This window comes from Sparus aurata, chromosome 14 (assembly GCF_900880675.1).
Source record: "Sparus aurata chromosome 14, fSpaAur1.1, whole genome shotgun sequence".
Taxonomy (NCBI): Eukaryota; Metazoa; Chordata; class Actinopteri; order Spariformes; family Sparidae; genus Sparus; species Sparus aurata.
This window is the reverse complement of record NC_044200.1, coordinates 127,501-139,924: the sequence shown is the minus strand read 5'-3', so window position 1 is coordinate 139,924 and position 12,424 is coordinate 127,501. Positions and strand designations below refer to the sequence as shown.

The following is a 12,424-nucleotide window of genomic DNA, read 5'->3' as shown; positions in this document are numbered from 1 at the left end:
GGACCGAGTAGCAGCGTTTGGTGTGAGCTCCCGCATTGTCGAGGCAAACATATCCTGATACTGATGATTAATTCAGCCGAATTTGATAAATGCACTTGCTGAAATATAGCTGATGTCACTGGACCACTTTTGGGGTAAAGCTTTTGTTAAAATGGCTTCAAAAACCGCGAGAAAGGCACAGGAGAGGAAGAACGCTGCAGCTAGCAGTGCGGAGAGGGCACAAGATGGCGGCGCAGAGACTGAGGAGACCGAAGTTTTGAGCCCAGCAATGACCAAAGCCATGGCCACATTCACGGCAAACATATCCGAGGTAATAGAGGCTAAGTTTGACTCTTTTCTGCAAAAGATTGGCGAAGTATCGAAAGAGTTGCAAGACACAACCAAACGTGTTGGGGAAGCCGAACAACGCATCTCCGAGGTGGAGGACGTGAATGTCGAGACGGAGAAACGTGTCTCGTACCTGGAAAAAGCTGTGGTCTCGCTGCAAGAGCGTCTGGATGACCAGGAGGACCGAGGCAGACGTAAAACCTCAGAGTAATCGGCCTGCCAGAATCTTCAGAGGGCTCATCTGCCGTGCAGTTCATGGAGTCGTGGCTTCCCAAAGTTTTGACGCTGACCACCAAAGACGGGAAAATAAAGCTGGAAAGGGCGCACCGGGTGTCGGGGCCAACGAGGAGGGGAACCGACCCGCGCAGACCTTATCCCCGCGCTATGATTGTAAGATTTCACCACTACGGCGATCGGGTCCGGGTGATGGAGGCGGCCAGGCGGGCGAAGGATGTCCGTTTTGAGGACAGCAGGATCTTTTTTTCCCAGGACTTTTCCAGCGGAACTCAGAGGAGACGTCGGGCTTTTGCCGAGGCCAGAGTTATGTACAAGTGTTTGTTACAGGGGTTTGGGAGACAGCGCAGCAATTTGAGTTTCTTTTGTTCTGTTTTTTTTTTTCTGGTAACAAGGTATGGAGCATGGAGAGAATTAGATTATGGATGGTATGATACATACAGACCTAAGGCAACGACCGAATCTTGTTATATTTAATTTTTTCAGGTATCATGACTAACTCTACACTTAAGGTATGTACATGGAATATTAGAGGCATACATCATCCTGTGAAAAGAAAAAAAATACTGACATATCTAAAAAAAGAAGGGGTTGATATAGCACTACTTCAGGAAACCCATCTGAAGGATACAGAGCACGAAAAACTTAAACGGGAATGGGTAGGACAGGTATTTTTTTCGTCGTTCACGTCCAATAGCAGAGGAGTTTGTATCCTTATTAACAAACGGCTTCCTTTTACGCTAGAATCCTGCACTAAGGATGATGCAGGAAGATATGTTGTAATAAAAGGATGCCTGTTTGGCGAAAATATTTCTATTTTAAATGTCTAAGCCCCACCTGGTCATCCTCCTAGTCTCATAACAAAAGCCTTTTTAGAATTAGCGGAGTTGGATTGTGCTCAGTCACTTGCTGGCGGAGACTTTAATTGCATATTAGACCCTCACATTGATAAATCTCCTGCTGAAGGAACTAACCCTACTAAACAGGCGCGAGCAACAGTGGAGGTATGTGATGAACTAGGCTATTTGGATGTATGGCGAGCGTTAAATCCAAACAACAAAGAATTCACATTCTTCTCGGGAGTGCATAAAAGTAGCTCTAGAATAGATTACTTGTTTGTCCCCAAAACAATGCTGTATTCTGTTTCATCCTGCGAGATTGGGAGCATTACGATATCGGACCATGCCCCAGTTTATTTAAATTTTTCACATGGAGAGGCCCAACAACGATCGAGTAAATGGCGGTTTAATAATCATCTGTTGGATGACCCGAATTTCATATCTTTTTTTCAGACTGAGTTTCAGATATTTTTTTCTTGTAATAACACACCTGATGTATCCCCTTCTATTTTATGGGAGACATGTAAGGCTTTTTCTCGTGGTCTGATTATGACTCATTGAGGGCTTTTTTTCCAACCTGAACCTGCCTAAGCCTAATTACCAACAAAAGAGAGTGTTGAATAGACCTATAACACTGGAAGAAGTAACTGAAGCAGTTGGTGTTTTACAATCAGGAAAAGCTCCAGGCCCTGATGGCTTTAGCTCGGACTTTTGTAAGCGCTTTAAACTGCTACTGATGAAACCTTTACTTGCCATGTTTAATCACTCCTTTGAGAAGAGAACTCTTCCCAAAACGCTTACAGAAGCGAGCATTAGCCAGATTCTTAAGAAGGACAAACCAGCTGATGTATGTTCATCCTATCGACCTATCAGCCTGCTAAATTTAGATTTCAAGATTTTATCAAAAACACTAGCCTTAAGATTAGAGAAAATCCTTCCATTTATTATTAATATTGATCAGACAGGGTTTATTACTGGAAGGAATTCATGTAATAATGTTAGAAGGTTACTCAACATTATCCAGCTGTGTCAGCAAAATAATCTTAAAGGTATGGTAGTGTCATTGGATGCAGAAAAAGCATTTGACCGAATAGAATGGGATTTCTTGTTTTTTACACTCAAGAAATTTGATTTAGGTGAAGAATTTATTAAATGGGTCAAGTTGCTTTATCATAATCCACGAGGGGCTGTTATTACGAATGGTAAATGTTCTCCAGACTTTGCTCTGGGGAGGGGCACGCGTCAAGGGTGCCCCCTATCACCTTTGTTATTTGCAATTGCAATCGAGCCACTGTCAGAAGCCATTAGAACCCACTCCACTGTTCATGGCATATCGATTAACCAAAGACAACATAAGATCTCTTTGTATGCTGATGATGTTTTATTGTTTATCAAGCAACCGGAAATTTCTATTATGTTTTTTCTTTCTGTTATAAATGAGTTTAGTAAGTTTTCGGGTAACAAAATACATTTTGGTAAGTCAGAGGCCATGCCACTGGGTCAGGTACACCACTCCCTTCCCCCTGGCTTGTCACCCTTCAGATGGGCAACAGAAGGTTTTGTTTATCTAGGTATTTTTATAACTCCTCTGCTGCAAAGTATGTTTAAAGCAAATTTTCAGCCTCTGCTTAAACGCATCCACGATGATTTAGAGAGATGGTCCTCTTTACCACTCTCGATGCTAGGAAGAATCTCTCTGATTAAGATGAATATTTTACCTCGTCTGCTCTACAAATTTCAAATGATCCCGGTCCTACTAAATAATAATACTGTCAAGACGGTGAATGGATGGTTTAGATAATTTATATGGAACTGCAAAAGACCACGACTTAAATTTGCCAAACTACAGTTGCCATTGAGTCAGGGAGGATTGGCACTTCCCAACATCAGACTGTATCAAGTGGCCTCTCAATTTCGGTATTTAGTGGATTGGGTACGGAATGACCCTGGCTCTGTTTGGCTTGATATTGAAGCATACAATTTAGGCAAACCGTTACATTTAGCTAGTCTCCCATTTATCCTGAACCGGAATAAACTAGAGGTTGATTGTAATTTCATTGTGAAATCCACATTAAAGGCTTGGGACATGATTAAGAAATGGGAAAAAAGAACTGATGCTCTGTCTCCAATTACCCCAATACAGAGAAATACAGATTTTCTTCCAGGTATGACAGATAATGGGTTCACCTTGTGGGAAAGTGCTGGTATCACAACTTTGAAAGACTTATTTGAAGGGGACAGAATGATGTCATTTGACCAGTTAAGACTGAAATACAAACTATCACACACACATTTTTTTTAGGTTCCTACAAGTCAGGGATCAGCCTTTTTTTTTTATCCGACGGCCGATAAGAGATCAATTTAAAACAGGGTTATTTTGGCTCTGATGCAGCTGAGCCTCTGTCTGCTGCCCCTACTCTTGTCTCCAGCATTGTCCCACCCACAGCACCATCTGATTGGCTGTTACCCGCTCTGCCTGTAACCAATCAGTAGTGAAAGCTGTGCATGCACAGTGCTCACACAGAGCTGAGAGGAGAAGAAGTTTAGCCACCACGTAAAACTGGATTCACAGCACGGCGCTGTTCATGGGGGCTTGGTTTCGAGGGTATGTTAAGGCAGCAGACTCTCCCGAAATTGTAATAAACATCCCAGTCCTCTACAACTCACAACTACTAGTAACATTACTGTGAGCCCGTTAACGTTACATAAGCGGCAGCTCTGCTGCACGCTGTCCCTCCAGACGAGCCTGTTAATCACTCGCTAATATCAATATGGAAAGCGTCCGTGACAGTAGAAGTCTGTGTGAGTGAGTGAGAGAGTAAAAACCTAATAAACTCAATTCAGTCCAGTTTTATTGCAGGGAAGCAGGTTGAGGTGAAGGCTGATTAGCTTTTAATTAGTGTAACGTTAGCCCACCGGTCCGCTTTCTCCTTCTCTGGCTGTAGACACTCAGCAGACTGTAGAAACTCTACAACTCGCGACTACTAACGTTACTGTGAGGCCCAATACGTTAGCGGCAGCTATCTGCTCCTATGATAAACACTGATTAATAAAGTGAAGATGCTGTAGGCTATTAAGTGTTTTTAACGGTTTAATCACTTGAAACAAGGTTGCTGATGATATTGATAGGGAAGTCGGCAGTGATAAAAGTAAGAAGTGTGAGTGTGTGTGAGAGAGAGAGAGTAGAGCACGTTGAGGGGATGGCTGTGTGTGTGTGTGTGTGTGTAAGCCACACGAGAAGCTGCAGAAAAGCAAAACGGCAAAGCATCGTCTGTCTGAGAGAAAACTGTAGGGCAATAATGGCTGTTTAACTAACAAGTTATTTTACTTTATCTTTTTCTGTGTTGATTGAGATATCCCAAGCAGCAGAAAATGACATATTGTCATGTAGTGTGTCCTGAAGCTGTCTTTGGCAGTTTCTTGTAGAGAGGAGCAGGATATTGCTGTTCAAGACTGAAGACATACTGCAACTGCATCATAAAGCCTACATGAACTGCATGGTGTTCAGGGATGAATCGTCTCTTTTGCTATTGTACTATTTTGTCAGCTATAGTTACATTCATTGTTAGTAATGTAGCAGCCTAGTTTTGAATGACATGTCCTTGCTATCACATGTTGTTAAAATATAACATTTACATAATAAAATCAACTAAAGGCTTCCCAAATGCTGTAGTAAATTAAGCATGATGAGTTGAGCATATGTCAGCATGTGGCCCCACTTTGAACTCTCTCTCTTTTTTTCAAACACTTATTGCAGATGGATAGACTTAAGTCTATGTGTAAAAACACTCAAAGTTAAGTGTTGGAGTTTGTATTATTCAAAATTTTGATGTCAATATTTTCCCTTTTACTGCAAATGAATATCGGCTACAAATATCGGTTATCGGCCTCCTTGACTACTAATAATCGGTATTGGCATCGGCCCTGAAAAAACCATATCGGTCTATCTCTAATAGTAAGACGGTGCTATGAGGCCTTTTATAAGTCCATTAAGGCTAATATTACAATTATGCAAACATGGGCTCAGGACCTTGGGGTGATAATAGACACAACTATGGATGCAGATATATGGGAGCATGCTAACAATATATCCATATGTAATAGAGCAAAGGAATCACAATTTAAACTACTACATCGCCTTCAGATATCGCCTGAACTCAGACATAAGATGGACCCAAAGAAATCAGCTCTGTGCAAGGTTTCCTCTACATGTAATTGATTGTGGCGCACCGCCACAGCAAAATAAAAGCCGCCACACCTTCAGAATAATGTTTTGGTTTTTTTAAACCTTGTTTTTATGTTGTTTTATGTTTATATTAATGTAAATTATTGTATGAAATGTGATTTTGGCACAAAACATGGTGTTTTTCGTGAAATGTGACGCTACGCTGCAAATAGCCTACCCTTATTTTGAAAAACCAACACCGGAGTCACCACCTGCCTGTCTAGCTGCGGCGCGCTAAAGACGAAGAGAGTAGAGACAACAGTCCGACGTGGAGGGAGAGAGAAGGGTGAAAGAAAGGTACCTAAGCTAGGTTATATATTTTTATAGGCCTATATATACAGTTTTGTTCAAACCAGTGAAAACGACCCTAATGTATAGATGGATTAGGCTACAGAAAAAATCCTGATAAATGTGTTACTGATTGGTTAATACAGGATACGCATTATTTCTATCATTATTTCAGAGAGATTGTTTTTTTTATTTTATTTTTGTACCATTGACACTTAAAGCATGTCGAGTCTTTGGTTATACAGTAGAGAGAGATATTATTTTGTTGTAGATTAATTTTTAACTGTAAAACTTAATTTTCTATTGATAGAGGAAACCTGTTACGTTTCAGATACACCTTTTGAACAGCACGACATAACGTTAGCTTAGGTAATGCCCAGGTAATTTTCTGCCATGACTCTTTTCTGGTTACATTTTCAGATGAGTATATTAAATTATTTTCAAAAGAAGAGAAAGGTTCCAGAGGAAGAGAGTCAGGTAACCTTACATAAAGGAGAGGCTCAATGTTCTTGACTTATTGTCGTGATGTTATTCCCTCAAGTCATTAGAAATGATAATGATGTGTACCATGATAAGTGTAATATTTAAATATTCCTAACATTACCTGCGTGGTATTGGTGATGTGAACGAATTTAACACTTCCCAATATTATATTAGATAAGAGCACAGGCAGAAGTAGTGCAGGAGGTGAGTGGAGGAGAGAAAAGAGGAGAGGCAGAGAAGGAGGTTGAGGTATTCAGTATATACTAGTTTAGTTATTTAACTTATATCTTTAATTTGTTGTTGTTGTGTTTGTTGTTTTGGCCAAGTGATACTGCAAGATCCTATTTGCAATTATTATTTTCAAGTCATGTACCGGATCCCTATAGTAAATAATGTATTTAGAAAAACATTCAGTTTGAAATAGTCATAATTTCACATTTCAAAATTCATGTTGCCGTCGTCGTCGTCACCACCCCTCTTCCACTCGGGCAGACCTCCCCCACGGTTTAAAAAAATCCTGGAGGAAACCCTGCTGTGTATGAAATGTAATAAGGAAGTTGGTAGCTTTATACATACTGTTTGGACCTGTGTGCATATTCAGGATTTCTGGGTAGAAGTAGCTTTGAAATTAGATTTGGTTTTTAATAAGGACATGGACCTGAACCCAGTGTATTTGTTGTTGGGATTACCACACCCACAAATAAAAGGATCTCATTGTCAGAAACTGTGGAATGTTTTAACATATGCTGCACGTAAAACTATATTGTTGAAATGGATTTCAAATAAGCCACCTACAGTTTTAGATTGGCATGAAGTAATATTTGACCTTCTACCCATGGAATATCTGACATACTGGTCCAGAAGGAAAATTGGTTTATTCTATCATATATGGACCCCATTTCTCGACTATGTAGGACCTAGAATATCTAACATATTTTGGAAGGCTCTTCACAGACCAAGGAATAACAGTTGAATACTACAGGAGAGGTTTTGCTGTCTGTTTTACTGTTTTTACTGGTTATTTTATTTTTTATATTATTTCTTAATTATTGTAATGTACACTTATTTTTATTTTTCCAGTTTATATTATTAATTTTTGTCATCACTATTGCCATATGATATTCTACCATGCTTGTTACTGACTGCTGTGCTTAATGTTCAACTTTGGAGGGGGGCGGGGGGAGGGGGTTCTCTCGAAGGGGGGGTTAAATGTAAAAAAATGTGCTGCATATGTGAATAAGAGGTGGATCATAATTAATAATAAAGAAATGCTAAAAAAAAAAAAAAAAAAAAATGCAGCTTCTGTGGTTTGGATATATGATTAATTGTGCGGCCCTCACAGACGGTCTTCCTCTGAATTTCTCCTCTATAAACAAAAGAATGTTATCAATCACATGCCTGTGTTAAAGCTGTAGTCTGTAACTTTTTTTTTTTTGCTAAAATTGTCTTTATGGTCTGTCATTAGGTCAGCTATGTAAAAATCCACCGTCTGTGGCTCCACCCAGTGGCTGTAATTTGGTCTGCAAAAATCCACCACTCCCGGATTCACATAACCAATCAGAACCAAGGGGATTGTCTGAGAAGTGTCGATCATTCTCGTGCATACACTGCTGGCAGCCCCCGTCGCCGCACAGTGCCCCTCCCCGCACTGGCACAGTGTCTGCCCTCACCTGGTCAGATACGTTCAAGCTCAAACTCAAACTGTAGACAATGGCGGAGAACAGACAACAAAAACAGAGCCTAAGAATGTCCCACCATTGCCCTTGTCGAAGAGAAGAAATGTGTAGTGTAAAAAGAAAGAATTGGACCAAGCCAGAGAGAAAACAAGGATAAATATTGGAGCGTCACTTTCAGAGGTGGAAGGAGCTGCAGGATTTGTAAGGACTCAAGAGCGACGCAGAGTTAGCAGCTTTTCTGCTGGACAGGTAAGGACCTCTGCTTGACATATGTTTATTTCTGTGTTTTAACCACAATGCTATGGTGGCGGTGGTTACAGTAATACTCACAATAGCGCATATCGCTGTACGATGTTGCAGTCAAGCAACTTAGCTTGCTGCTAAATCTAGCTTGTTAGCCTGATGCTAACTCCGGTGTTTAGCTTTGTCTTTATGGCTACTGGTTAGAAAAAGTGTCTTTCAAGCGACCAGGCAGTTATAATAACGTTAGTTTGTGTTCTGTACGCTCTGAAGTGGTTGAATTGGTTTAGAGAAATAATGTTACTCATGCTTTAGAGAGGCAGCATGGCGTTGCACCAGGTAATAATTATGTGGTAACTCCATCTACTGCGATGTGTGGAATATTGTTTGTTAGGTATAATCCAGGTGTTATCCAGGCAAGAAAAGAGAAAGTGGCTCGCTACATGCAACAGGTGAAATCACCTTTGTCAGGTTGAGAATAGGGACTTCTGGTCTTTATCCACAGTGACAAATTGCTCAGATCAGAGGTGCCCTGATGGCCTTAGGGTTGAAGGGTCCTCACCTCCTGTCATTTCTCTACTGCTGGCTGTCCAATAAAGGCTCAAACTAACAAAGTGTTACCTTAAATTGATAGTTCGGGTTTTTTGAAGTGGGGTCATATAAAGTACACATCTATAGTCGGTCTTTTCTCTACCGTTAGCTCAGCTTTGTATTGCAGTGGACGGAGTCCAGATGCAAAGCGAATTTTAACCACCTAAAACAAGGCCCACCTAAAAAAATATCCGTTCAAGTGTACGTTGTATAGAGAAAATTCACACCGCTTTACATCGCAGTCAGATCACCCCCTTCTTTTGGCACTACACGTTCACTGCAGTACAAAGCTGAGCGTCTGGGCTGGAGAGGCTTTCTGCTCCTCCAAACTCAGGCTGCGCTGATCTGCAATTACCATGGGGAACAGACCGACTATAGATATGTACTTTATATGACCCCACTCCAAAAAACCCAAACTATCCCTTTAAAGGTTAAAACTATTCCTTCATTTTACTTTCTTAATGTTTTTCCTTCCCTTTTGCAAACAGACAGACGGATTGATATATACAGAATTTATCCCAAGTGAAAGTGAAAATGCAGCACAACACATAAGAATTAAAAACACAAGTCAGTACAAAATACAGGATACCAAATAAGGTTAAGTAAGGTCTAAGACACATAGTCAAACAGTGAAGAGTATATCTGACAGAGCACCGAAACCGATACAGAAATCAAAATTTGGTTCTTTAGCTGACACATGAAGCACATATCAGAGAAGCTGTAGAAAAATCAGCCCAGCGAGTCGATAAAGTGCTGACTTCACTTGTTGGTTTCATGTGTGGAGGTTGACTCACTTGTTGTTGATGGGCCCTGTGTTAAGCACGTCAGCCTGCAGCTTGGGGAAGAATCCCTGCTCGTATTTGCCCTGACCGATCTTCATGTCCAGCAGGTGTGGGTGGATGGCGGTGTGGTCAATCTTCATCAGCCGCTGCTCAATGGCCTGAGCTGTCGGGAGGACAGAGTCTATTTAGATAGCACTGCAGATTTTCTTCTGTATGCATACTAACAGGGTCTGCACAGGGACATGCTGCCACCTAGAAGCCAAGGGGTTCTGAATCTGCCATTGAGACAACCAGCTCACATCATCAGAGGCATTGAGGCTGCAGCTCTCGGTCCAGGACCCACATGACACACTATTCACTGTCTTTTCAGTTATTCACGCTACAAGTCCCATTGCTACCTTATCTGATTGGCCACCACAACTTAACATCGGGCAGCCTTTCTCTAAAAGTTGAGTCAGCTTCACCTTTACCGCCCGCAGCCTGCTGCATTTTTTTTTTCCTTTAGAGCCTCCTGCAGAAAACCTGCCTTTGTAACACACCCCTGGATTTGATCAGAATGCACTCTTTTCAAACAGCACATGTTCCACTTGAACATGGAATCTCGTTAGCTGTGAGAAAACTTGGAGTGGGAATGATTCTGTGGATAACACTTGTACTTATACCTGGTCAGGGGTCATCTGAGGTCACACATGAATTTGATGATAGATACAGTATACTCGACCTACATGTGTGCGAGATTGAAAGATATTGAGTGATAAGCACTGCCTCTAGCAGTCATCCATGTTCATGGCACTGTGGTTACATCCATAAACTTATACCAAAGTAAGCCGCAGCCTCACAGATCCCTTGTTGGCCTCCAACAGTCTGAGTCAGTCCTGTGCACGCACCTCCTGCCTCAAACTAAAGGCTTTATAAAAGGAAAGCCAAGCAGCACTAATTGAGAAAATAAGAAAAAAAGTCTAACCAAAAACTATTGCAGTAAAACGGTATCAGAGTGTGCGCTTGTGGTAATGCAGAATACATTAGTATTCATCAGAATACAGTGCCATCCTGTTTGACCTCTCTTAATGGACAATCAGTATGCAGCATCAGCTCCTTTCCTGCTGCCAATTCAAAACACTACTTCTCTGGTGTAGATGAGCGTCTCCAACCACTTCTGCTCCAATTTTAATGACATTTTCTGTGAGGTACAGCACACTCCAACATGCTCTAGCACTCACACTTCTCCATGCTGAGCTTACCAGACTCTTTGAGGTTGGAGCACCTCTGGTAGATGGAAGATCGAAGGCTGGGAGCGCGTTGTACGTTGTAAAGGCGGGCCTTGTCGATGCGTGTATCAAAGACACGGAGCAGCGGCTCCTTCTCTTCCCACTGGGACATGATCTTGTTGTCGATGAAGGTGGCAAACATCTGCGTCTCAATGAAATGGGAGAGGAAGGGAAGGTAAGGCTCCGGCTGGTCGGACAGGAACGATGCCTGGAGCAAACATGATCACAGAGATCAAGAGAATGGAGAAGAGAAATTTATGGAATGTTAGTTTTCTAATGTTAGCTGGTTGCAGCCTGTTTAGATTAATTAAAAGCAGCATATGAAATCACCTGATTCAATCACTTTGATCACCTGTGTCCTTTTAATGCAAACACAACATTTTCTGCTGCTTCACTGCAAATTTCTTTCAGAGAAAAGAAATCCATATTTCCACTGAACTGCTGGAAAACATTTGCTGGGAAGGAGATATGTTATATGTGTATATGTAAGGAAAGATTGATATTTGTATAAACAGTACATAAACACATTTAACACATGGCAAAGGGTAAAAAAAACTTAAACAAGTCCCCATCTATTCCAGTGGTTTAGGAGAATGCTGCACACACTAAACGCTGCTCTGCTGTTAAGCTCCTGAAATGTTTTGTGAACTATGAAACTGCTTTCATTTGTAGACAAAGTAGCCATTTAAGATGGACACACATAGATAACTTAATTTAGAAAGAACTCTGTGCTTGATTTAGTCACCTTGTCGAAGTTGTGCATCTGCTCCCTGTTCGTGAGCCAGGACTCCAAGTCCGGGGCGCTCTGGATGACAAAGGCTTCATAGTCGGCAAACATGGTGGTGAAGCGGCTGGCAAACACCTCTCTCAGCTGGATGTTCAGCTTGGCATTCTTTAACTCATCCTTTTCAGCTCCTGTCAGACCTCCTTGGCACTCAGCGCTTTGAGCTTTGACTTTGCCCCTTAGAGTTTCCATGCGGGCCACTGTCACACCGGTGCGCTTGGTCAGCGCATGTAGTCTTTCCAGGGTGACATTTTCCTGTAGTAGCTCCAGCACAGCAAGCTCCTCTCCTGCCAAGTTGCCGTTACGCCCATCGTCTTCTAGCTGACGGAGAGCAACTGTCTTACGCTCCCTACCAGGGGTGGAGGGGGTGCTGCCAGGATTGCTGCCGGGACAGGCGCGGGTCCGTGGTGGAGCCCCTGTGTTGGGAGAAATGCCAAAGCGAAGCAGCACCTCGCTGAGTTCCTGGATGAACTCAGTCTTGTTGGGAAGGTGGGGAAAGTCCTCAGGAAGCTCAATGTAGTGGTTGTCAATGTCCACAAAACAAAGGTTGGCCTAAGAGAGGGACACGTGTTCATATTAGAACAATATTGCTTAGGAGCTTCTTTACTTTAACTGAATTCACATGCAGGTCTAGTACTACAAAAACAACATAAAATCTCTACATCAAAGACAGAAGATAACAGTTTC

The 12,424-nt window shown here is 41.8% G+C and overlaps 1 protein-coding gene across 7 annotated transcripts in view; it reads right to left on the bottom strand.

Moving 5' to 3' along the window:
* Positions 1-12,424, bottom strand: part of dennd5b (DENN/MADD domain containing 5B) — a 97,817-nt gene that overhangs the window by 14,293 nt on the left and 71,100 nt on the right. For all 7 annotated transcript variants that reach the window (XM_030439910.1, XM_030439911.1, XM_030439906.1 and 4 more), the window contains 3 exons: positions 11,699-12,289; positions 10,927-11,161; positions 9,698-9,848 (listed from right to left, as the gene is read on the bottom strand). In XM_030439910.1, the coding sequence (XP_030295770.1) occupies positions 9,698-9,848; positions 10,927-11,161; positions 11,699-12,289 (977 nt within the window). The remainder of the gene's footprint in view (positions 1-9,697; positions 9,849-10,926; positions 11,162-11,698; positions 12,290-12,424) is intronic.